A 27,816-nucleotide genomic window follows, 5' to 3' on the forward strand; every position below is an offset into this window, starting at 1 on the left:
CATGATGATACACAGATGTGTTTGCGCTGCACCGTGGATGAAAGTACAGCCGGCTCGATAGAAATGGTACAAAGAAAAGAAAAGAAAGAAGAAAAATCACCGGGCTAGATTAGGTGTATGTCATTTGTTTAGCAGCGAGTGGCCTGAGATCAATCGTCACAGTGTTTCAGCATGGAGCCAATCATCTGCGTGAAAACACACGGATGATTTTGGTTTCTATGATCTCATTGCTTAAAGGCTCTTTTGAAGATAAACAAGCTGTAATCTTTTGATGCAAACACAAAGCAGACACTTGCTACAGAGCTACTAGAAAGCAGAAATCACACACACACACACACACACACACACACACACACACACACACAACTGCACTTTTATTCCCTGCGTGGTCTAACTTTTTATTTTGCAATCAAATCAATCCAACTACCTTCATCAGCTGAAGGAACTAAAGGAACACCGAGGAAGAAAAAAACCCTACTATGAGGCGACATCGCCAGAGCAGATGAAGGGAGAGATGAAATGTTTTGTCTTTTGTTTGTTTGATTGTTCGGCGCTGAGTGGCTCGGCGAGCTGACTAACTAGCTGGATGGCGAGCCGTGAAAATTCAGTCATAAGGCTTCGTCAAAAACATCCAAACAAAAGTCGCCCCCCCCCCCCCCCCCCCCCCTCTCCCTTACTCTCCTCTCCCTCCTATTCAGGGCTGACAGGCAGACACCTGTTACTGCAGAGGGAGAGGCCCAGACCACGATGGGATGCATTCTCAGAAAAAAGGCAAAAAAGGCAAAAAAAAAAGAAAAAGGAAAGAACAAAAAAGAAGATTTGGAAGTAGTGAGAACACATACCTTCACATGGACCATGCTTCACAGAGAGGACAACAAAAATCACAGTGAGTATCCCGCTTATCTTTGCTCCCCATCTGGTCAAAAAGCAACAACAACACTCGCTCTCCCTCCTCCAAACACTCATCTGTCCCGGGTCAAACACAGCAAGTGAGTAGAGGGACAGAGAGAGAGAGAGAGAGAGAAACTCCAGTGTCACTTGAGCTGACTGCAACTCAGCCCCCCTCTCTGTCTGTCTCTCTCTCTCTCTCTCTGTCTATGTCTCTTTCTCTCTCCCTCCTTGAGGGGCCGCAAAACACACACACGGTGTTCACTGAGGCACAAAGGTCCCCATGGCAACGGAGCATTCAGAAGCCCCGTGGCATTATTTATGCAACGTTGCATCACAATGGGCCCTCCCACCGGCCGACCCAGCCGAAAAAGCCCGCCGCTCGCCAGTCGCTCTCTGCCTCGCTCTCTCTCTCTCTCTCTTTCTCTCTGACCAGACCATCTGCATGTCTCCCTCTCCTCCCGCCTCCCCCCCCCCCAAGCCGCCACCACCACTGAAAAGCAAGCGAGGAGTTGTATTAGGAGAAGGTGGGCGGCGGCGGGAGAGACAGAAGATGGAAGGGAGGCGAGATGGAGGGAGGCGCACACATCTCAAAACAGTACTCTCCTGCCTACACACAAACACACACATGCCTTCACACACTTGCATACCTTATCCACAAGCCTACACACACACACACACACACAAACACACTGTACAGATAAGTTCAAACATACACACCTAATCTGCACTCAGCCGTGGCCTGACAATACTTTTTTTCTCTGCACTGTTGGCTGCTATTATTTGCACTGACTGAGAATGTGAAAGCATGCAAAGTGGAATCGTGTTACTCTAACATGTACGCGCTGTTGTTCATCAAGTTTATCTTCACAAATGACACCACTTTTATGATTTCTGAGATGTGAATGCAATCGGCGGAGGAACAAAAAGCTAACGCTATAAATGAACTACACCACGGTGACATGACTTCACATCACCACCACGAAGCTAAATGAAGACTAGTGTTTTCGGCCGCAGACGGCAACCCCCGATCCTGAAGAGTGAAGCCGATGCGGAAGTGTCATGAACTTGCATTCTCTCTACTGGTTATCAGGGGGCGACTTCTCTGGTTGCAAATAAATAAATGACCATACTTCCCAATTGATTTATTACCTCAGTAAACATTGTAAACATGAGTTCATGGTCTCAATCGCTTGTTTCAAGTCTTCTTCAATACAGCATGATGTTCATTTAGTAAATTATGGTCCCATGTACAGACCATAAAGACCAACAAATGCTTTAACGTGAGCTTACTGTGATTGACAGGTCAAATATGGTAACCTCCGTTGACTGGTTGCAAAAAGCCAAGATGGCGACGGCCGTAATCCAAGACGCCGATGGCCAAATTTGCCGAACTTGAGGCTTTAAAACGGCATTCCACAAACCAAAGTGTCTTATAGACTGTCTATGGTTTGACGTGATGATGTTTTGTAGCGTCTTTGTGCCACTTGGTAACAACCGCCTTTTTAAAGAAACATTATAAAGCTTCAAAAGTCACTTTATATCGTAGAACAAAACGTAAATATCTCTTCGGAAAATGCTGACTCATTTCCAGGTTTTAGGACTCTTCCTGCAGCTCTCCATGGTGAGCCAGAGAGCCCAAAAGAGACAAAACCACCATATTAGCTCTTTTTTTTGCACCATCCACTTTTATATTTGTCCAGTCAAATGAAGGAAAAATCTCAGAGTTGCAAACTGTCACTTATCAAGCCAGCTAGCTTGGTGTAACATGCTGGCTATCTAGTGCTAGCATGTCCCCGGCTAGCTAGCTTGTTACCAGTTAGCTCTCCAGCTACAGTGGTTCACCAACTAGCCACTAAGAACTATGCTTGACTGTTGACTTGACTGTTTAATTTTCAGATTAAAATATATACAGAATCATCAAACAAGCGGACATCAGAGAAGATTCCCACGTAAAAACAACAACTATCTCTTACCCAGATGCAATCTGACTCCCAATGTGACGCCATGGCTTCCCAACAGGTGCCACAGTCGCTTCCTAAAGCACCAAGAAGCCCAGTGGAAAATGTCCCCAGCCCCTGTCTAAAATGTCATCTGTGTTTTTGCTTTCCTGTATCTGACATATCCACTTCCCTCTCCCTGGAAGACACAGTCTAACTAAACCAATCACGGCATCCCAGCAAATACATGATGCACATGCAAAGAGCCTCCAGTCATTTCTTTATTCAAATTCGGTTTGGCTGTTTGGCTGCAGACTGAACGCAGGTTTGATCGCACAGATAAATGGGACATCAACTGACAGATCGGCGTGATCAGCTGAACGTTTTCAGTCTGCAACTCTGAGCTTAAAATCACAGGATGCAAATTACACAGCAATTCTGAGCATGCATGTGTATGAAGTATGTTGGGATAAGATTAAAGGAGCACTCAACAGATGTTACAAACAAAGGTTTACTCTGTTTACTTTTAACGAGGTGTACTACTCAGCGGTTGTAAAATGTCTTCTGTGGCTCTAATGAGGCTTCATCGAGTCCGAGAGAAAAACCCTTCATCATCATCTCAGACTTGAGATCCACAAAGTTATATAACTGTGTTATAAACTGACAGCATGGAGTTTGAAAATGTGGGCGTGTAGCAATCAGGAATGGTGAGACTAAATGACGATTTTAGATGCAAAATGGGTAATTTAGGATCCTGTAATTAAAGAATTTGACCCATAACAGAGACAAAAAAATCTGGATACATCATGAAATAATAGAAAAAAGCTGTTTCATTGTTTTATATTAGGGAAGTAGAGTCTGAACTCCGAAAACGTAGTTTAAATGTAGAATAATGATGAATTAAGGTTAAAGGGCCATTACAAAGTATTTCACAATTTTACTAACTATTTGCAAATGCATGCTATTAAATGATATTATACAAGTAAGGCATTAAAATCAGTGACCAAACTTTTGAAACTTGACATCATCTTTGTGTAGAAGTTTAAAGGAGTATTCCAGCAATTCAGTGTTGGACATTTGAAACATTGTGGGATTCACAAAGACAGATACAAAAATAGAAAAAGGTCAAAGGCTGACACATCAGTTATTTTGAGTCCCTAGTGTAGGTCAAGCTCCCAAAAACCAGAGTTTGTAATGCAGCCTTTCTGTTACAAAGAAGAGAGGGACATGTCAACTACATGTATGTGTGAAACTGGTAAATGTTACTTATAACTGACAACATTGTATTCAAATTGTGTGTTTATTATGATGGATCGCACAACATCATAGGAAATAAATGGAATCCAAAGAAAGTGATTTGTAATAAATGAGGTAATCATAGATATAGAATGAGGATGGAATGGACGTTGACCTGTTTGCCGCGGTCAATTGACTGGTTTCAAAAGAAAAAGCTGATTGTTGTTAGCTGTTATGGTGACGAAACATGTCAGTGGGGCCGTAAAGTGTGTCACACCCCGCCGCTAAGTCGGGAGGTAGTCACAGAGCTCAATCGACTTCATTTAAGGCCAATTCATACTTTTCTTACATGAGTGAGTCCGCGACTTACCACAAGTTGGTTAATACGGAAGTAAGACCGCTTGCAATGACAACGATACACATAAAAATGTCCGCCGCGCTGGCCATCCTGCTATGTTCATTTAAATAGAGACGTCCGTTCTACTCTCATTCTATTCCTCTGGGGATACAGTAACTGCAAAGCCTCTCAGGTCTTACAATATGAATGAGTACCGCTCAAAAATAACATCATCGAGTCCTTCATACTGGTGGAAGAGAAACACTCAATGGCCTGTACCAGCTTCGCAGATTGCCGTGATTGCACGTGTGTGTGAGTAATCGTAGCTTGATGAGCAGTTAACTGAAAAAAGGACAACAATTAACTGTCTTAATGAGCAGGTTCTACAATCAAGTGCCTGTCAACTGATTGCATTACTAAAGATTGGGCTCCGATCTGAGCGTGTTAATGGAGACAGAGCGGAGACAGATAGAGAGCCACCAGCTTACAGGAGCAGGCTGGCCCCTGAAAACCCCATTAAAGCAATTAGTGAAGTAAAATAAATGTCTGGAGGACAGTGGTGGGCTGCATAGTTGCAGTGTGTGTGTGTTCTAGCTGTAGCTGTCTCCCCCTCTATCTCCACTGTAAAGCGGTCTAATTGTGCCCCGTGGTGTCCGCCTGGCATTTAGTTGTTTCAGAAGGGGCCCTGTTCAATGACAAAATGTCACGGTGGCTGTATAGCTAAGACCACTGCTGTCTGGAGCCATTGTTTTTTGGCCGGAAAAATTGCTAGGTACATCCAGTTGGTAACAAAGTAGTCCCAGAGGCAGAGGGAAACAAGCCAACACGAGAAGGTGGGGAGTGATGAAAAGATAAGAGACCAAGGGAGCAAGTGAAATGAGATTTTAAAAAAACAGCGTGGCGGAAGACAGATTCAAGGAGATTTAGCGCTCTCCGGATACCAAAACTACTTAAATGTGCATCCCAAACCAGACAGATTTGTCTTGTTTCCCCGATAACTGCGGCTGTAGATCCGGGGTTTAAATCCTCTCCTCACAAGATACTGTGTCTCCACCTCATCCCGCGCAGCAGCACCGATGCTGGTTTTAGGCACACGGTAAGAGGCATGAATTATGTCTTCGTTGAGCTCAGTGTATGCGCAAAATAAAGGGAAACAGCATCAAGGTAAAATTGCTTATTCAAACTGCGGGGCGAATGAAAACCTCGAAGGTGTTAAAAGCCCAGGGCCATGACTCATGAGGTAAACACCTAATGGGGAAGAGTTATCCAGAGTTTTCTCGGCACTGTTGCTTTAATCACATTGAAGCACCTTGTGGCCTTGTTATTTTTGTCTCAGTTTATTGCTTGTTGCTGGGGGGATTGCCGATTGACATTTCACTCACACAAAAAACGCATTATATCTGTAAGTGCTGTTTGGAAAAGAGCAGCTCTGCCCAAAAAGAAGCGTACTTCCACTGAATGGACTCAAGAACAAATGTAGGTACAAAATTGAAGACTTTGACAGGATCCTAACTAGCGTGTAGCGTACTGTACCTGTGTTCTTATGGACCTGTGAAAATCAATTAATACCTATATTGACCTGAAAATGGCATTCATTGAGTTTTACAGCTACCTGAGAACATTTTAAATGGCACAGATGGTACCTAGATGTACCCAAATGGCCAATTTGAAGATTCCGCCTTAACATGCTGCTACTAAAACCTCTGCAACTTTGATCTGCTTCACTTTAGCACCAGTCTGTGCACAGTGTTTTTTTTTTTAATGACAGCAAGTGTTTGCTGCATGGAGGTTGTATTTGACAAATAGGAGTTAATTTTGGACAGTGTAATCCTCAATCAAACTCGTGGTAGGACAGCGAACAAGTTGATCCCCACTTTTCTTCAGTAATTGAATATGAATGGGGCTAGTATGCATATGATGTAACTACTGAATTTTAAATTGTAATCTCTTACACTTCTGAAAAACGTAACTAAGTGACATGTTACTGCCCAACACTAGTGGAGAGCGATTCAAAGTCTATCATAGTCTTAACTGTTCTCATACTAAACTGATATAAATCTATGTTATGCTGCATTTGTGCTGACTATGGCATGCTTCAACCCAATACAATACAAAGGGCCTGATCAACAAAAAAAGCAAAGGGAAAAAAAACATCATTCATGTTGGAACCTTACGTGTGCACATATTTTAAAAAAAACGTCAAAGGAGTCTCCCACAGAGGCTGCACTTTGATCACGGATGGCTATTAACATGCACTTCTTGTAACTGTGTGACAGACAAGCTTTAACTCTAGACAATGCGAGATAAGAGAGAAGATCAAGAGGAACGTCTGACGAAAGTTCTAGACCTCTTGCGGGTAGTTAGCTCCTAACTTTGTGCCCTCTGTTGTCTGATCCACTTGTTTGATTGGCTGTCTAAAAGGCTGCTCCAGCTTGTGATTGGTTGCTCAATATCACGCTACAACCCACAACAAGATGGCCAGTTTGAACATGTAAAAATGTGTTTTTTGAAGTGTACATATTTGTTGAACCTTCTGTTTGACAATATGCCATTGGTTTATGATCAATAATTGGTGTGCAGTAATTCACTGCAATGTGCCAGCTTGCCAGGTCCAGTCATACAAGAAAAGGTCCAGGGTGCAAAGTTCAAACGTTTTAAAATATTAATGATTTGAAAAAACAAAACAAAAAAAAAATATTTTTCCTAAACTACTGTTGGTGTGAAAGTATTGAATATTTTGTGTTGCAGTTGAGGAGTCATCTTGAGACCTTGTTATAAGAAAAGAAAAATAGTGTTGAGAAAGAAATCTGACAAATCTCTGAGAGTATTGGTTTAATGATACAACCTTTGAATTTGAATGTGCTGTATCTGTGGAATGAGGGGGGTTGATAAAATAAAGGGAAAAACTAAAATTGGGTGGAAAAACAGAACTGCTAGACAGATATCCTCAGAGATCGCTCATGCGTGAGCTGAAATCCTGGTTGCAGCATCTCTTCGTTTGCCAGCAATAAAATAATTAACATCTACCGCTGGACTTATTCTCATCAAATATAAAGTATGGTATCGTCTCCTTTGCAGTGTCTACCGTCTGCTCGACTCCCTGCATAATGTAACTTGCAGGGCTGAACTCAAAGTCAAGCACTGTAATCAACTCTGAAACCCAACGGAGCACACACACACACACACACTTGTCAATCCCTTGTCAACCGTTCTTTTTCCTGCCAAGGCAGGTAGCATGGAGAGAGAGAGAGAGAGAGAGAGAGAGAGACGAGAATGGGACTGAGCTGCCAAATACAAGAAAACATTGGCCCTTTCCGAGCCCTACCACAATGCACTGCTTCTCCTTCCCTGTCACACTGCTTTCCGGTGTCGAGTGACAGACATCTAACAGCAATAAAATGACACTGAAAACTGGCAGAAAACACACATGAATGCAAATATGTATGCAAAATCAAAATTGATGGTTAGCTGAACCACCTCTTCCGAACAGGCACTGCCCAATCATAGCTTAGCAACCGTAACTAGGCACAGCAGGTTTTTGGATTTCTCTACATGTTGAAGTAGCACATGCATATTGGGTTGAGGTAAGAGCGATAATCTGTATTTAAAGGGTGTTCCTCTTTTTTAAGCCATTTCAAAACCAAAAACACATCTGTGGCTCTGTTACTCCAGATAGCTCAGCCCTCAGCCTGTTGTAGTTACATGTGAAAACATATAGCGTCAGTCTTTAAACATGACATCCGGTGGCAATATTCTGTGTAAAAAACTGTTGGACAGATGCAAAACCAGCAAATTGTGCAATCTTCCAATTGGAAATAATGCACCGTTGCACACTTTTCAGAGATGCTAATCTGACTAGCCACATATCTCGGGCCTTTCTTTCTCGTTTTTTGTGCCTCCTCGTCTCCTCTCTTCTCCGACTTGAGACCTGGAAATGTATCTCTGCACTTCATCGTAAAGGACGTTGCAAATCCTAATATGCATCTCGAGGAGCGATGAGGCTTGCCGGTGCAAGTCTTTTCGGCAACTGTGACAAATAAAAGAAGCGTGACACACGGCTTCAAATGATCTCAAACCATGACGGGACGCTACAAAAGTAACTGCTCCTGTTGTATTTATAAGTAGTGGTTTTTGAAGATGATCAAACTTTCTGCTCTTGGGATAGTCAGTAAAAATTCAGAGAGGTCCAGTTAGAGAGAATTTCCAAAGGTCCTGAACATCACAATAGTGTCTAACCTGCTCTATGATTTAGTCCCACATATATTGAAGTAGCCTAGCATTTTTATCAACCTATGTCAGCTTAGTCAATACCTGACAGTCACATCAAATAAAGAAAGTTTAATTGAATAATATCTCAACAATATTTATTGTCAGATTTCAAATTAGTTAAATTGAATGTTAAAATAGATGCGCTCGGTCAAAATGTTCCGGATACAACGGTGTCAGGGTCCGGACCTGGACTGCAGCCCGCCTATTAGTGACCCCTGTTGTAGCGCTTCGTACGGCGCCGTTTCTAAGTGCATTCCAGAGTGAAATTTGATATTACTTGTGTTTTTATATTGAATTGAGGATACTCCCAATTCAACTGCTATAATCGTGAGATGATTCTTACAAGTGCAAACAGCTGCTACCAGCAAGCACTAATTTGTTGTATTTCATGTTGTTATATTGATAGACAGGAGTGTGTATCACTAAATCTTATGTCATTCTTTCTACAGTATACTTTTCATACAAACAATCGCAGTGCTTCAAACAAAGTAAAGTGGAAAATTTCACAAGAAATGTTGACAGTGTGGCTGCTACTGCCCGAAGACGTTACGCCAACATTACCAGTAGTATCATTGAGGTTCAATTAAGATATCGCTTCTCTCATTTCTGCATTTGAGAATCATAATCTTGAATGGACAGTCTTGAACTTGAGAGCAGCTATCGCTTCATAGAAACACAGGTGACTGGTTGAAGAAGGGTGAAGTGGCAGACCCAATCGCTCCCGTCATTTCTGTATGAAGCTATCGCTTCATACAGGGTAGTTGTGGTAGTCGTAGTAGTAGTAGTTGTAGTAATAGCAGTAGTAGTGGTCATAGTAGTTGTAGAATTAATAGTAATAGTAGTATTTGTAGTAGTAGTAGTAGTAGTAGTAGTCAAGTAGTCATACAAATAGCTGTAGTAGTATTAGTAGTAGTATTGGTAGTAGCAGTAATAGCAATAGTAGCAGTAGTAGTAGTAGTAGTAGTATTGGTGGAAGCAGTAATGGCAGTAGTAGTAGTAGTAGTTGTAATAGTATTTGTAGTAGTGGTAGTTGTAGTAGTAATTGCAGTAATAGTAGTACTAGTAGTGTAATAGCTGTAGTAGTATTAGTTGAAGTGGTAGTTGTAGTATAAGTATTATTATTCATAGAAGTATTAGTAGCATTAGAAGAAGAAGAAGTAGTAGTAGTAGTAGTTATACCCGAAATATTAGCAGCAGTAGTAGTAGTATTAGTAAGAGCATTAAGTATTTAAACAAAAAAGCCTCATTCTGAGCTTAATGTTAGCATACAGTTAATCTGTGGGGCTTTTATTTTAAAAGGGTGGGACTGGGTGGAGAGGGTGGGACTGGGTGGGGGAGAGGGGGGAGAGGAGACGGAATCATAATGTTTGACACACATACACAGAGGTTATTAAATGACAGGCTTCATCACAAGCATTCCAGTTAGAATTCACTCTGTGGGGCTTTTATATTGAAATGGGGGGGTCCTCTAAAAATCTCCAAGACCTGAATGACTGTGTGTGTGTGTGTGTGTGTGTGTGTGTGATAGACAAAAAATACAATACATGGTAACAATTACTGTGACTTATTTTTACAGTAAGTTACTTGTCAATGGCTGCCAGTTAATAACTGTGAATTTCACTGTACGTTTCTTACAGTGTAACTATAGCTTGTGGCCCCTAAAATAGGCCTGACGACGCCCCTGCAAAGATTGTATATAAGAAGTGGACGTAGTCATCGTGACGTCACCCATTGGTTTGTGAACTGCAGTTTTGAAGCCTTGAGCCCTGAGTGCTGAACAAGACATTTTAAGGCATCCAAAATATTACAATTAACTTCAATGAACTGAAAACCCAATGTGAAAGGGTTCTAAAGTTCTATGACGAAAAACACGAACAACTCCCAGACCGGACAACACCGTGGTAGCGACCTGTCAATCACAAGGTAGCCACGCGCTAAAGCATACTCTGCTTTATGCAGGGTACTCTACATGGACCATCATGTACTAAATGAACATCATGCTGTATTGAAGAAGACTTGAAACTAGAGATTGAGACCATAAACTCATGTTTACAATGTTTACTGAGGTAATAAATCAAGAGAGAAGTAGAGTCATTTTCTCATAGACTTCTACACAACCAGAGGAGTCGCCCCCTGCTGGTCAGTAGAAAGAATGCAGGTTTAAGACACTTGGCACATTGGCGTCACTTTTCAGAACCAGAGGTTGCCGCCTGAATACAAATAAACACACAAAAACATATTCAGGTACAGCAGCATTGCATAGGTGAAATAATACATATTGTCCTATTTCTGCTATGGTGCTCTGGCCTGGAGTCTTCCTTCAGCTGGAAATAACAAACAAGAAAAAGCCTTTCTCAAATGCCAGAGAGAACAAGAGAGAGAGGGAGAGCGAAGGGGGAGGCAAAGCGTGAGCATACACAATTCCTCCCGAATCTCCCTCCCTCCTCATCCTTTACATATTCTACTTTTTCTTTATGCTACTTTGCATATGAAGTAAAACAAAATAAACATTTGATCCACTTTGAAACCACTTCTTATGAATATCCAACTCCGTTGTGAACTTTGAAGATAACTATATTTGGCAATTTAATGAGGTAGCCGATGCTAAACAAATCTTAATTAATCCTTAATGAACAAATGAAGGGAGTAGCGGCGAGTGGGGGAGGACAGGCTCGTAGCACCCATCATTATCGCTAGGCTGCTGTAAGGAAACACAAATAAAAGAACCTGTAAAAAACTAAATGAATGAAACAGGAACCAGTTTGCCATTATTTATATTATGATGCGTTAGTAGGTGAAGAAAGGAGCTGAGCCGAGTTTAATTAGGTGTACAGGGAAAATAAAGGTATAATTTCAGATTCCCTCCGTATAAACGGCTTTCAGTTTGGATTCAGACCAGTTGTAGGTCAGGCTTGAGAGAAGTGTTTTACCTGCTGCACTGCCAATTCGAGTGAACAGTTCCATGGAGCATCATGATTCACATTCATTTGTGGAGAAACAAAAAAAAATCAGATTTAATAACCGTTCGAAAGCCTCTGTGGTAGATTTTCTTCTCCGTGTTCTTTTCCCCCATTGGTTTTTCTTTGTCCCCCCTTATGTTCACCAACTGTTTATCTTTTCATGTTTTCTTCTCTGATGACCCGACAAATGCAACTACATTTCTTTTTCTATCTGACGTCTGACATATGTTGGAAACGAAGGTCGTGGCAGTAATGCAATGTGGAATAAACAGAACAAGAAGTCATGGTTGCTCCCTCTAAGGAGAACCACGAATACGCCTTATCTTCAGTGTGTGTTTATCCTTGCAAAATGTAATTGCATGTCAGGTTTGGTTGACTGCAGTGTTGTAGTTGTCAAGTAAAATGATCTAACTGGTATTCGTATGCAAATGAAAATCACAGAGGGGGATATTTATCAAACCTACTGCAAATTATTGCTGCACACGTTTTTTTATCACCCAATTTCTCAATTTAGCTGGTTATTTACTAAGACTGCATATGTTAATGAGCCGAGCTGGTTTGCACGAGACAATATCGGTGTTTGAAAACTGGGTTATTGATTAGATATTGATAAGAATTGATAAAAAAATATAAACATCGAACTAAAAGCTCGGAAATTAGTGTTTGGTAGATTATTTCTCTGTTGTAACAAGGCTTCTTGGCAATAAATGTTATATCGTTGGAAAGCCTGTTTATTTACCTTTCAAACGGTGCCCCATTTGTCAGGAACATGCATTTGTAGGATGAGCAGCACAGCTGAGTATGTGGGTTGCGCCCATGAAAAACTTGCCAAATCTTCTCTGCCGATGCCAAACAGCTTATTCTGCTGTTGCTATTGACTCTTGTTTGGTGTTGCCTAACAGAATTTGATTGCCTATACTTTAACCAAAAGTAGTGTCTTGCTATTTTGTGTCAGAAATGTTGACACTGAGGTCTGTAACTCTGTAACTGTCACTCTGCATGAGTCATTTTAAGGTCAGAAAAAATAGTTATTGCAGCAGAAGGCCAATAAGGGAAGAATACAGGCTCCTGCATTGCTGGTCTGTTGTCTTGTGTATTTTGTGGTGCTGAAAAGAAAGCTGCTGGAGAATATTTAGAGTACATTCAAAAGGGTAAGTTTGGAGTTAATATATTTTTTATTGCCATAAAACCCCATAAAGAGAATGTGTTTGTCCGTCTCTGAATAGCATGGATGGATAAATACTTTGAAATGTGTCACGAATGTAGAGCTAACAGTCTACAACTGTGAGGTCTGAGAGGCTGTTCTTAGAAACAGTTGAGCTAAATGCTAACGTCAGCATTGCTAACATACTGATGGTAAGCAGGTGTAATGTTTACCATGTGCTGCAGATTAATACTCATGTGTGCGCTGGTGAGTGTTTACAACATCGGGTCATAAAAAGTTACAGGTGTGCACTTGAGATCAAAATCAAGGCCCAGTTCTTAGATGGGTGTGGTCTGAGTAGAGGTGCCACAGATAAGGGGGGTAGGAAGTGGGAAGTGCACACTTTTTAGCTATGCTTTGGTAACAACTTTGGTATGATTAAATGTAAATAACTGTTTAGCACTAATGAGACCTCAAAGCACCAGAATTATTTTGCTGCAGTTCATAATTGACCACTTCTGTGTGACGTCACAGAGACTACGCCCATGTTTTATGCAGTTTTAAACAAACATTCAACATCTTGATATTTCAGAGAAGACTGGATCGTCAAAATGTTACCAGGCCGCGAGTGAACAGACAACTAATCAATACCGTGTGCCACTTTCACTTTATCCGTCATTCAACGACACAATGTGTCAGATTTTTTAAACATCTCGCGTCGGATTGGAACTCTTTCAGAGCTAGAACTTCACACTGCGCTCCCCCCGGCGGCACATGTGTTGACGGCAGAGATGATGAACGATGCGAGGACAAAAGCTGTCAGATGTGATAAATACGACGTCGAATGGCTAATCAATCTCATGTGGGTAGAAGGAAGCGGAGGGGGAAACAGCAGCAGGGATCTCCTGGTGTAAGTCGGCAGCGGCAAAAGAATCTGATTGGCAGCGTGTACACGGGTGTGTGTGTGTGTGTGTGTGTGTGTGTCTCAAGCCTTTTCTTGGTCTGACCTTGTCATTATGAACCAAAATGAACAGGAAGCTGTGTGTGTGTGTGTGTGTGTGTGTGTGTGTGTGTGTGTGTGTGTGTGTGTGTGTGTGTGTGTGTGTGTGTGCATTGCCTGAAAATCACAAGAAAAACACACCCTGGCTTCCTGGTTACAAACACTGGCACAAGGCCCAAAACATATTGAAAAATTAAACGCTGCAAAAACAAGTATAGAAGGAAGTGACTAATGACTGGCTTAAGAAATAACAATAACTTCACCGTGGGGCAGGGTGAAACATAGCGACTCCAAGAAGAAGGGAGGTGGAAGAGAGAGAGAGCGAGCAACTATCCGTTCATCTTCACTTCTTTCAAATAGCTGACACTCCTTCCATTCCTGTCTTCGCCTCTCCGGCTTTTCTTTCTGTGTGTGTGGGTGTGTGCACATGACCTGTGTGTGTGTGTGTGTGTGTGTGTGTGTGTGTGTGTGTGTGTGTGTGTGTGTCTGTGTGTCTGTGTGTCCTAGTCCACATGACCTACTTAGACTAGGAATGGACCTCGAGAAAAAATGGAAGTATCTCACAGTGAGGTTGCAGTCTAAAACATGCAGATCGTTTTTCACTCTCAGCATTTTCACCGGCTATCTTTAGCACCTGCTGTCCAGAGTACATCGTATAGTACTCAAGGACGCACACAGAGTCCACAGTATCAAGTATCCGCTCGCACTGTGCACCCACACACACACACACACACACACACACACACTGCGTGCAAAAAGACACCGCCACATGCACATCTTCTCCGACCAGACAGAGCCAGCATCCATGGCACTGCTATCTAGTATGTCGTTAAAGCAGAATTCAATTGATTTAGCATGCCACCCTTTTAACAGTCAGACTGACGAGGGACAGTTCCAAAAAAAAAAGAGGATCAAAGTCGGTTTTGAGGCAAAGATATCATCTTTTTTATTCCACACATTTCCCTTACTTGTCAAACGCTGGCGCCTACATTACCCACTATACAACTCAACGGTCTGCGATTCGGCTGCTAATGTAGCCTCAAAGCAGAGATGAGGAGCGGTTTAAAGCTCAACACACAACCAATCAACTGAGGCAATTTATCAGACTCCATGGAGCTCCCTTTAGAGCGACAAAAGGCTTTATTCAAGTTGTTTCACATATGTAGTAGCACTCCCCAAAACCCGGCGATCAATAAATGGGCGCCGATAAGACGTTTTGTAAACTATCGTTTTCAATAGAACTGTTCTCCGATAGTTAGCCAGAGGCAGCACCGCCGCCTCTTGTGCTGAAAATATCTGTGTGCATGTGATTAACCGCTGATAATAATCTAAACAACTGTTAAATACCACATTAAATGGCACCTCCTACTTCTAGGCCAGGGAGAAGGGGGGGGGGGGGTCGGCTCTTTGTCCACGATAGACAGACAGACAGGGAGGAAAAGAAATCATTCAACTTTAACTCCAGCCACTCCAGCCACATAACTATCCATACATGAAGTGGAATTGCACTTTAGGATCTCCCTTACCCCGGGAATATGCACGTATATATAAATATGAACATTGATGCGTTGTTAGAGTGGCATTTAACAATGTAACAGGATGCAGTCATGAGCCACAGAACAGCGATCGGACGATAGACTGTCATCTTTTTCCTGCTCCAGACTATCGTCAATACATCAATGCAGCCAATACAGCCTTTAAAAAAATCGGTCGACCTCTAAAACATACTTTGATGTGTAAAATCAGTGGAGTTCCCCTTTAAGTTTAAATACATAATAAGATCTCACAGCAACATCACATGTAATCCGTTCTCTGTTTGCTTTATGTTGATTGGTACTGATCCTATGGGAGAGTAAGCTGATTGAAAGTAGTTTTGAAGTAGAGCGGTGGTGTGGCTCTGGGGGTGCATGGCGATTGGGGCCCGACAGCCAATCTGTTCAACGTTATGGTCCAGATTAAAATATCTGGACAACTTCTGGATGGATTTACATTAAATTTGGCAGAGACATAAAACGATCCTCAGAGGATAAACCCTGATGACTTCGGTGATCCCCTTACTTTTCTATTTTGCACCACCAGTAGCCGGTCAAAATGTCCACTCACTAATGATTCAATTCTCAGCTTCTCCAACAGAAAGTCCTCTCTCCAATTTTTGATTTAATCTCACAATTTGTTTATCCGATCAGCCAAAAAAGGCTGTTAGCGTTGCTTTAGACTGTTTTATCTTGTTAAATCTTGGATTGTGTGTACAACATTTAATCATCTGCAAAACACTAAAGATAATGCAGCAGTGAGGCTATTAGGACTATTTGTGAAATGTAAGCTTACAAAAAGTTGGGTCAACATCTAATAGAGCGAATGCAGAATGAATAATCTGTCCCCCCTTCAATGTCGCAACTAGAGGAAAGTGTAATGTAATGCAAATGTCATTTCTTGTATGCCAAAACATGTAGTGGACAGCAAACCGTACACACACTCGCAGGGAAGTGTAAGTCTAAACAATAATATAATGGATGGCATGTAGCAGATGGACACATCAAGGCACATTCTGGCAGAGTCATGAATATTCTAACCTTCATAAATGCGTAATAAGCACGAAACCCAAAGTCTACCTCTTCAGCTTCATTTTAGCTTTGCTGAAGAAAAACAATCACCCCCAACGAAGCTGCTCAGACTTTGATAAAAAAGTAGCGAAATGATGCAGCCCACCACATTAGAGCAGCTTCAACATCACCACTGAGCGAGCTGTGGCCCGAGGCTTTCTGCTCACAGATCAAAATGTGGAGGCATATTTGTGACACATTAGCTCAGATGGGCATTCCATCATCCGTGTTTACTGTTTACTGTCGGCCTGCCTCACCCTGAAAGCGCTGGAGGAATTATCCGCACTACTTTCTGGTATTCATAGCTCATTAATGGTGACAACCCTCCCATACCCACACACACACACACACGGTTCTAACCTGTTCCTTGACGGAGGCGAGGATGGCGGAGGTGGTTTCAGACTCGGATCCGTCTCCGTTGGAGGCGTGGAGGACGGGGCTCAACATGGCGGCAGCGCTGGCAGTGTCAGTCGCCACCTCAGGCACTGGCATACCTCCTGGAAAACAAGGGAACATGCAACTCTTTTACTATTATTAAAGAGCCTGTGGCCATGCCAGCATTTAGTTCTGAGTGGCTGTCACACCTACACCTCCTTCCTACGCTCTTGTACTCGGGGACAACCATTTACACAGTTTTGGACGTTAGGCAGAGGTGAAGAGAGACACATTTCCACACACTCACAGTTTACATAGAAAACTGATAAACTAGCCGACTATTAGACTTCTGTTACAATCTGGATACCAGTCAGTGTTGTCCATGTGCAATGCATGATAATGACCATCAGGCATTTTGATCAGATTTTGACCAGTATTCATGCGATTTAAAAAAAAGAGAAGAAATTCTTAATCTTTTTTTTTTTTTACATGTTCAGGGTCATGTGGAGCTGGACCTTCTCCCGGAATGCACTGGTACATCTGCACAGCATGGACTGTAACCACGAGCGGTGCATGCGACTGTGTACATGAGGGCCGAGCTCTTTGCGCTCTCTGCTTGGAGTGATGAGACATTTTGAGATGGGGACTGGGTGTGTTTCTCTCACATGCTGCTATGTTGCGTCGTCTGTTCTGACGGTCGCTGGAGGGTGACTTGGCAGATGTTTTCTCTCTTGTTTTATGTTCATGTTTTTACGTTATTCTGTTGATTGTGATGCAAGACAACATTTTGTGGGAACGGACAATAAAGCTTTATCTTATCTTATTTTTGGAAAACAGGAAATCTAGGCCAATGAGAAGGAAGTGTACAGACTCCACCGCCCAACCCATTCTCACCTAACCTTGCTGGATTCTCACGGTGTGACGAGATCACGCGAGAGTCCATCTTGTGTGGCTTCAATTTGTGTCCGGCAAGCCAGTGCACGGACCAATCAGGGTCCTGTGATGACCTGCTGTCAGCTACGGGCGTGGCTCAGGCGTGTAGGATGTTACAAAGAGGCGAGTGTTTGTCCTAAACAACAATGGTGGCTCCTAAAAAGGTTAGGGCAGTTGCTGTGATAGCATCAGTTTTTCTTAATTTAAAGAAGAGCAAAGAACGGGACTGAAGGCTTTTCTAGATGGAAAAGATGTTTTTTAAAAACTGACGCTGCCTAAAGTTTGATGCCGAGGGGCGCTGACTAAGTGTCATTATTTGACGAGTTGGGAGTGAGGATGTGTTGAAAGGTCAAAGGTCTTATGATAGTAGACAATTACTGAGATAGCTGTAGTAGAGCCGCCGGAGATTATAGGAGTAGGAACAGGCAACTATCAATAGCGGTAGGATTTGTAGGTGTACAAATCCTATTGTAAAAAATGTTGGCAGACAACCTGAAATCAAAAGGATAAGACATGGCAATATTCTATGATTTTGTTGCCGTCAACAATTTTAATGAAAAGACCAAAACAAATAATGCTGTCTCTCACGTAAATCTTTAAAAGCATGGCAAGGCTGACAACTTCCTCAAACAGCTGTTCGCTGTAGTTTTTAGCAAACGTGACTCAAACAGGAGTAAATAGTGCATTTATTAGGAACTATTTTCATGCGGATGAATCCACATTTGGTACATTAGTGAGTATTGCAGCCACAGAGCAGCGTATGTGGGATCTACTCAAAATATAAAGCATAGTGTGTGAAGGGACATGTCACAACAACTATAGACAACAAATGGAGCTCGATGGCACAGAGGAAGATGGTGCAACACAATATAGCAGGATACATTCATTGTTGCTTTTGGTCTTTTCATGAGATTTTTTTCATAAAAAAAGGAAAATATGGCTGTGGCTCCACACACACACACCTCCATTACCACATGCAGATTGATTGATGGATGGATGTCGTGATATTATTGGTTGAAAGTGGTCGGTACTAGCTAATGTGAGCGCACGTCATATTTTGTTTTACAGGAAGAAAAGATGATTGGATTTCGATATAAAAACACCATTAGGATGATTTATTTAAATTGTTAAATAGATGCACAACATGACCAAAGATTTGATCTGAAAGGTCGGATGTAAAAAAGCATTTTTTCATTTCAACTCGAAAAATTTAAATGAAAACAATAATCTCTGTGTTCAATTAAGACAATTAAGACTTCATACAAGCACATATTTTGTTCAACTGTTTAACCTCAACAAACAAAAATAAATATGACATAGATAGTTAAACATGTGGCAACCACAGAGACTCAGATGCTTGAATGGATATCAGGCTTAAATACTTCTTAATGTACAAACTGACTAGATGTGATGCCAGTATAGTCAAGTCAAAATAGCAGTATTAGCAATAGTAATAGAAAAGGCAGTCTCCATACGTATTCTATGGCGTTAAATAATACAACCTATCAGCACAACAGCATAAAATGCGCGCTATGAAAAACATAATTCTCCCAAAAAGTCAAAAGCCTAGAAACCAAGTATCAGAGTCCTAGCATCAGAAGGACTGGCTTACACACGCACACACACACACATACACACACACACACACGACCACATACACACTCACATGCTTGATGCCATGTGTCATCCTGCATTTGACCAGGCGTTGGAGGACACGGGCTTCACATGTGCCGTGTAATCCTGATGCAGCACAGAGCTGGTGTAACAGCTGCATCAGCCAGCTTTACACACTGATGAAAGGCTTGTCATGAGGAATCTGACACACACACACACACACACACACACACACACACACACACACACACACACACACACACACACACATAAAAGGCTGGCTGTCGGCATGAGGCAGCATCGGCCTTGTACTTGATGTAAAAAAAAAAAAAAAAAGGAAAGAAAGTGGAGCCTGTGAGCAAAGTGGAGGGAATAGGTGCGAATGAAAAAGGGAGATGGAAACGTGAAAGGAACGGAAAAGTGGAAAGAGAGTGAGAGAGGAGAGGAGAGAGAGAGATACAAGGAGTAGGAGGGCGAGCAGAAGAGAGAGAGAGAAAAACTATTCTTGCATGCTGCTAGGCAACAATCTCTGGTCACTGAAGGCTGCTAATATGGCTGACCTGGCTTTACGTGTCTTCCATTTTGGATTGTGTTCCTCTTCCTTTCTATCCGTCCCTCAATCGCTGTTTCTTAACTTAAATTTTTCATCACCACTCACCTTTCTACTTACGCTACATCCATTTCCTCCTCATGCCTCTCCCCATTACATCCTCCCCCTCCTTGTTACCTTTATGCCTCTAAACTTCCCCCCCCGCCCCATCCCCCTCTCACTCCTTTCCTCTCTCCCTGCCCACTTCTCTTCACTTGACCTATTTCGGTGTCTCCTCATATTTTCAGCCCATCCCTGCGTCGTTAGGCAGCACGCAGCGGAGGGTGACAGGAGGAGGATGACCCGAAAGGTTGCGTTTTGGATTTGAACCCGCAACGCCGCAGTGCAGCTGAGCCCTCTTTCACTGTGAGCGTGCACTGTGGCCGTGTAAACACTGCTGCTTATTTGGCCTCGTGACACCGCTACATGCTTCGCTGTCTTCATGCCGTACACTTTTCTTTTCTTTCCTTCTCTCTCTCTATTCAAGATGTTTTGACTCTCCGGCTGTGTGGTCCCAACTCATGATCTGGCAAGTGCCTCCCATCCTCCTTCTACACTTTCCTCCCTGCCGGCATACCTCCTTCCTCCTTCCCCTCTTTGCTCTTTGTGTAGTCAAATCACAGACACAATGTCATCTCCGTCATTATCACCTCTACTAGAGAATAATCCTGAATCCCTCTCTCAGGGCGTTTGTTTGCGTCGTTTCGATTCAGGGACTTATTGGATGCAATTGCTGCATTCGCCCTTCGGTTCGTTTGGAGTTCGCTCTGCGACATTCAAGAGCGGTCCGAGAGTTGTAAACAAACGCCAGCTGAGCAAGCTGTTCTCTCATTGGTTAGAATAGTCACCGGGGAAGATTTGCCTCAAAATCTTTCCTACTCTCTCTTTTTCATTTTTTTTTCTTCTTCATTATGGAGCACCAGCAGCTTGAATAGCTAATTGTTTTCACGGTTAATATACCAGCGTTCATTAAATGAAACAAGGTATCCAGCGAGCATCTACACTGCGACTGGAAAACAATATCCTGACACACCTTATCAGAAGAAGAGTTCACAGTTGGAGATGGGCTCTGATACCACCACACACTCGCACGATGAGCGTTCTTAGGTGCCTTGGGTAAACTCGTTTAGATCATTTCTATCAGCATCGTTGTTTCGGATTGTGAACGCATTCTGACTGCAAACAAACCGCTTCCGTGTGGGGTCGCGCCAAGACCTCCCTCCTTAGGCGATCCCAGCCAACTTCTTTTGCCCCACATCCGAGTGCGATTGCTGTTTTTCACATGTGCCCAAACGGACCAGACCGTCCATATATGATTTCTGTTTTTCCCTTCCCTCAGAATACATACATAGTAGATACATTGCTGCACCAAAATTACGAATTCCTCTACACCGAGGCTCTGATTTGTTACTGTATGAATTACTTTGTATGCATGAAACATACAACACAACAGTACAATAAAGCTTGAACTGTATCAGAGAACCGGACCAGAGAAACGGACCAGAGAAACGGACCAGAGAACCGGAACAGAGAAACGGACCAGAGAGCGGAGCGCCCGGTGGCCCAGTTTGCCTATAGAACAAATGGAGAGAGAAGCTCTGGTTTTGCCTGTGCAGACAGGGCACGCAGCCAAATATAGGTCAGCTCAACAGACTGTGTTCAAGCCCTCATCCCACAACTGACCAGTACAAAGCTGCTTTCCCCAATAACAGCCAGCAGAACTAGGTTATAGAGGCCCGCAGCCCAGCTAGAAACAAGACTTTGAATATGGATTAGGCCTAAAGGCTTTATTTCACTGAAGTATAATCTTGGATTTTTAGGTTCTATATTTCTAATGCAGGGGGTATTTAGCGCCGCATTTCAAAGCAGTAATCTCCGACATTGCTGCAGCATTGTAAATGATTGACATGACTGGCATGGGGAGTGCTGAGCTTAATCTCTTGACCCTTTAAGCTCATCAGTCAGGTCTGAGACAGACGTGTTTTGGTGAAGAAGGAATTCAGATCAGCTAAAGGTCCGCGCGGAAGTGTTATTTCCCTGTGGTGCGGACTCTTGTGTGTTGTTTACTCGCATTCCTGTGTACGTGTGTGTGTACATGGAGCACTAGAGCAAACTTGTGTGTGTCTATGTGTGTATATTTGTCCCTTCTGGGATGCCAGTGTTTGGTACACGGTTGACGGGCAGTCCCCCGCTGCCTCATTAAAACTTGCCGCAGTGTTTCCGTTCGGGCTTCACCAGTCATCTGTCCCTTTGTCTAGACCCTGTGCCCACAACTCGGCGTTCAAATTAACAACACTTTTAACACTTATATTAACAATGTAATTAGCGCTGTCTGTGTCTCACTTCGGATTTATCAAAAAGGTCCACAGCGGAGGCATGTCTTTTATTCTTTTATGGTGTTGCCCCCTTAAGAGTTCTGGGGTGCGCGCATGATTTGCTTTCAACCTTGTTTTCTTAAACAGCAGAAGAAATTTGACAAACTAAATCAAGCGTGGGGTATCGGGGATTGACGTTTGCATTTAAATCCTTTGATCTGCTTTTTGCATTGGCTGCTGAACACAACTGAGGCGAGTCCAACCAAGCGTAAAGTGGGTTGAGATGATAGTTACACAGAGCACATTTGTACATCTGGTTTTATCAAACAGCAACTCGGTCTCCTACAAAATATGTCTACTACGTATTCACTTTCCAAATACATTCAGATCCAAATATTTACAGGCATTTAGCACCAGACTCCTCCATTCCCCTTACGAAGTATTTTAGCATCTTTCAGCTAATTTTTGGGGTTTACAATTTTGGTTCACTCTCACGGCTCTCATCTGCGCCGTTTTCAACAGGAAGTTTGGTTTTAGCTCCGCCCAGCACCCAAACAGCAGATAGACCAAGTTACTGACTAGCTGGCGAATACATTGGAGCCCTTGTTGTTTTCTAACACGTTAGCCTTAACGCCGTTGTGTCAGATTTGTGTTTACAGCTTTTTCTGCTGCCCCCATGTGGCCAAAAAGTAAATGAATACCACTTTATGTGCAACATACACCGGCTGTGTTAACGCCAATGCCACACAATACATCCCATCTTGTCCTTCAACTCAGTGTTGACTTTTTCAGTAGTCTTGATTGTTTGCTAGCCTTAACCAAAAGCTTCCAATTGATTGACTATAACCTAAAAAAAAGGGTTAATAATGCTTTAACAAGAGGAGCAGATATCGTCCTTTTTTCAGAAAATATCTGAACACCTCACAGTACGATGAAATAATAATAATGGTGTCTGACTTCCACCACTGACTCACACTTGAGGTGAAGAAAGCCCTCGTTAACTGGCTGATTAGTAACCCCTGTGCTCTTCCTGCTATGACAAGTGACTGGTTGTAAGAAATAAATAAATAAAAGAAACAGAAGGGCTTATTGTATGGAAACCAAGTGAAATGTTAGGCGCTATGCTGAGCAGGAAGTCCCTGGACATGTTTGTGTCCACCCGAGAAACTAGCACCAGAGCGAGGGAGATGCCTATCAAATGCAGTCTGCGCAGCCCAAAGCGCTCCTCAGAAGGGTTCCAATCAGCCAAGTGGAACCACCTGCGCGGGGGTGCGCCATAACGCAAGACCTTTAAATTGAATGAACGCTCACTGGCAGACAATGGCAGATGGCCTTCCAAGCATCATTGAGGGTTAATCACCCATCAGCCTTGGTAAAAAAGTCCAGATGCTAATGCACATTTAGAGTCAGCACACACACTCACACACACACATGCCTACTGTACGGCTGCGATACAATGAGCAACCCCTCTGAGTACCACTTAAGGATAGCAGCTCTGATGGCAAACCATTAAGAGGCGATTGGCCACAATAAAAATCTATTGTTTAATAAAAATGTATTATCAAAAGCGTTAAAACACAGAAGCCAGTCACACTACAAAGTAAACACTTGCCAAAGCGCTTCAGAGAGCTGCTGCTCTGCTGTTTTTTTACTGCCTGGATGCCTGGCTCACTGAAAATGGATCACAATTCAATTGAGTCCCGATGATTGTGTTCTCATTTTTAAACGGCTACATCTATTTTTGGGCTCAAATGCTAATGATGCCTACTGATGTCTGTTGGTGTGTGATAGAAAGAACAGTTGATTATCTAATCAAAATACCTTTAGTGTAAAGTTCCAAGGACGACTGATAACTTCAGTAATGGCTCACTGGGTGTTTGACTTTGATTTCTTTCTTCCTCCCCCCCATCACAGTCAGGCTTCACAGAGACGTGGCTGATCACCCAGAAGAAAGGAAGACGAGTCGTCCACCAATATGGTGTAGATGTGGTTTAAGAGTCCAAAGAACAACGTAGCCAAACAAAAGAAGCTGTCACTTGGCGCTCTTGGCGAAACAAACACCGGAGCTAATGTGTCTGATTCAACCTGTGACAACCACATCATTAGCGCATGACAACGGAGAACTGAACTATATTTAATCCAAAACTTCAATCCGGGACAGAAGTGATTACAGTTTCGTCATCTAGTGGAGTATCACACAAAAAAAGCAAGAAGTGAATGGCCGCAAAAAGACACCTGCGGGAGTCACGGCGGGTAACCTGGGACAGCTCCCTGCCCAGAATGAACAACGACTCGGAGAAAGCCAGAGCATGTGGCCCCCCTGACGTAGGCCTAGTGTAGACTAGGCCACATGCTATTGTTGACTTGTGATTAAGAGGTGTGAATATTCACTGTGCTCACAATTTTGATTTGGTTACAATTCAACCGTCAACGGTTCGAAACGTGCAACGATTATCCGTGCATCTCGATGCATCACATCCTTAATTTTATACATGGAGTCTTGATGAATCTGACTTCCCTTTTTATTTAAAAAAATGCTTTCAAAAATCAGTCTTCAACAATCCATAATCTAATGTATTTTCAATACCTATATCTGTGTGAGCCCCCTTAGCACGTAAACATTACAACAACTTAACATAAATCCTTCTGCAGTGCGTTAGATGTTGTGCTGCAATCTACAAAAATAAGGTTTTCACATTGTACGGCGGTTTCTGAATGCTTATGGCATTTTACACTGCATGAACGAGCGTTTTATATCTTTTCTACTCTTGCTTGGTTCAAGTCACTGCATCTCTGATGTGGTTAACAAACACCACGGTTACATTTGAGCGTGCATGCAAATTTTTTTGAGCCCAACATTGTTTGAAACAGAGCAGCTAATATTGTTAGAAAGAGCAACCAGTTAGCCCACTGCAGAGTGTCGTCTCTCTGCTCCGGGGCACTGTGTGTATAAGCTCCGCTTACTACTCAGTAAAAAGGAGAGAGAGGGGAGAGAAACTAGCGTGACTGACAGTTCAAATGACAGCAAAATGCGGTAAAGTCTCACATTGAGCTAAAATGAAACCAGACTTCCGATGATGTTCTCTCACTGCATTGATGCGGAATCGTTTACGTCGGAATCGCGATCCATCTTAGAATTGAGAAATTGTAGTGATTAGAGGTTCAACCGATAGTGGACTTTTGAAGGCGTTTTGGACATTTGTTTTCAGGATAAATTGGCTAATCCAAAGGAACGTTTTTTCGGACTATTGGGGCCATCGGAACAATGCAGTTCCTGCAAAGAAGAAAGATTGGTAATGAATGTGAGGGATTTGATGGACCGATTTAAAAGTAGATTCAGAGCGCTGGGAAATATGGAAGAAGCAACTTCACCACCTTTCTAGTTGCTGTCTCTACTCCGTAGACAAAGAGAAGTAGACCAAAGAATGAAGTTTAAGACAAAACAAGAATATAACAGATGTATCGTACTCTGATCATAGCTTTTTGAGCTCACAGAAATGCTCACCAGTCAAGTCGGACCAAATCAGTGAATATAGAATCAGATTGATTGTGATTTCAGAGGCCTTCTCTGGAGCTAACCAATGCCTCACAAAATCTTTCAGTCAAAAGAACCATTCAGTGTATACATAAAAATTATTTTTTACATTTTTTATAGAAAACCGCTTTTAAGGTTCTTTCAAACGTGTCCTCAGATCTTTTCAACACAACAAGGAACAGAACAGATAGCAGCACAAAATCTTGAATCCCATGCAAAACAAGATTTACTGTCCCACCTAAAATGAAGCCGCAACAAACGCCGTCTCTCTCCGTCTCTACCGGCTACAGCACAGAGGTAGAAAACTCATCACAATGCCATGATAGAGGATATGTGGACATTTTCGATATTTGGAAATGAAACCACTTGATGGAAACCAGTGTAATCACTCTTTAGAGGTATATTTGTACAGCACTTGGCACTCATCGTCACATTTCCCAAACCTCTTTTACTTTGAAAAGACATCTGTCGGCTTTCGCTATACCTAACATGACATTTATTCCAATGAGTGTAGTTTAGTATTGACCAATCATATTTGAGCAGGCTTTGGTAGAATGCCGGTAAACAGTCCGAGTGGAGAGCAACAGAGGTGGAACAGATTGGCTGAAATACAATCTTGGAACCCACCTGCTATGGTTGGAGAGTGATTTAGCTTTTTTCTGATTTTAATTGAGCTAACTGGCTACTTGTGTAACCAACCAGTAGTACACGTCCCCTCTCAATTCCAGTTTCGCATCCAAAGTTGCTAATAAGAATGTAAACAACAAGCAGCGCACGGAAAAGGAAGTCTTGTACAGTATATCCGCTGGCTACACCCAAACCCAGAAAATGTAGCCACCTTCCCAAGAGGGTTATACATCATCAGACCAATTGCCAATGGGTTCCCAGACTGGGTAAAATGAGCACAGACTATCAAATATGGATGTAGTCTCCTTGACGTCATCCATAGGTTTCTGAAGAGCCATTGTGAAGCTCAAAGTGGGCAGCTTTGGCCATCGTCCATCTTGGCACTAACAACACAGCATTAATCTAAAAATGGGCAAAGAGGTGGAGCGTCAGTGGAGCTGAGGTGGGCCCAGGTGAGCGACCTGAGAAGCCACGCACCTGTCACTCACAGCAGCCATGCCAAACTAGTTCAAGTTCTACTGTAACTTAAACTGGTGAGTAATATAAAAATCCCCCCCACCGTACAGTTAACACAAATAGTGATATTAGAGACAGATATTACCAAAACATTGTTTGTATCAGGCTGTAAACATGTCTATTTCGGCTGTAAAGTTGGACATTTTAACACGGAGCTGTATTGAGATTGACTCTCTTTTGGAGCAAGTCTCAAGTGGCCATTTGAGGAACCGCAGTTTTTGGCACTTTGGCTTAATTTCTCAGCACTGGAGGTTGTGAGCTGAAAGTGGGGGTTTCCTTCATGGGATATTGAACATTTTAAACTAATTACTTTTTTGATTCATGCAGTGTTTGGCACAAACACAACGTCTCATGTTGATATCCCCATAAGCTCTAAGTACTTGTGGTTTGTTTACTACTGAGTTATTTGAATCAACTTCGAACAACCTTCAGATCATTTCGGTGATTGTTTTGACCACTTTGTATATTATGGAACTTGTACGGACATTATATAATGAGTTCATTGCAATTTACAGTCCAACTAAAGTAATATCCCACAATTCCAAATGGATGTTTTGATGCCTTCTTTTGCTCGTCAGTATTACATAATAATTCAACACACAGTATAGCCTACAAGCAGGCACCCAGCATATGTACAGATGTAGAAAAAAAAGCACACAGCTACCCCTCACTTGTCACTCTTTAGCCTCTCTGTCAATATGCTTAGATATCAGTTTACACACACGCACTGGGCATATGCCGCTCTGCCATCGGGACTGTGTCATTACAGCCAGCGAAGCTTCACCTCGGCACATTGAGTCAGTCTGTTGACTCAAATGAAATCAGAAAACAGCTTGTCACCACAGTGCTTGCCTCAATCAGTGATATGTGTGCGGGAGTGCAAAAGGTTGCCCATGTTTCCTTCTCCTTGGTGATGGTTACAACATGTAGTTGAG

At 42.5% G+C, this 27,816-nt stretch overlaps 1 protein-coding gene across 1 annotated transcript in view; it reads right to left on the reverse strand.

Annotated features, from left to right (window-relative positions):
- Positions 1-27,816, reverse strand: part of ctnnd2b (catenin (cadherin-associated protein), delta 2b) — a 149,077-nt gene that overhangs the window by 100,909 nt on the left and 20,352 nt on the right. The window contains exon 2 of the mRNA XM_076080007.1: positions 16,738-16,874. Within this exon, the coding sequence (XP_075936122.1) occupies positions 16,738-16,869 (132 nt within the window). The 5' untranslated portion in view covers positions 16,870-16,874. The remainder of the gene's footprint in view (positions 1-16,737; positions 16,875-27,816) is intronic.

The sequence above is a fragment of the Anarhichas minor genome, unplaced genomic scaffold (genome assembly GCF_050575085.1).
Source record: "Anarhichas minor isolate MPS153535 unplaced genomic scaffold, ASM5057508v1 ptg000006l, whole genome shotgun sequence".
NCBI classification, from domain to species: domain Eukaryota; kingdom Metazoa; phylum Chordata; class Actinopteri; order Perciformes; family Anarhichadidae; genus Anarhichas; species Anarhichas minor.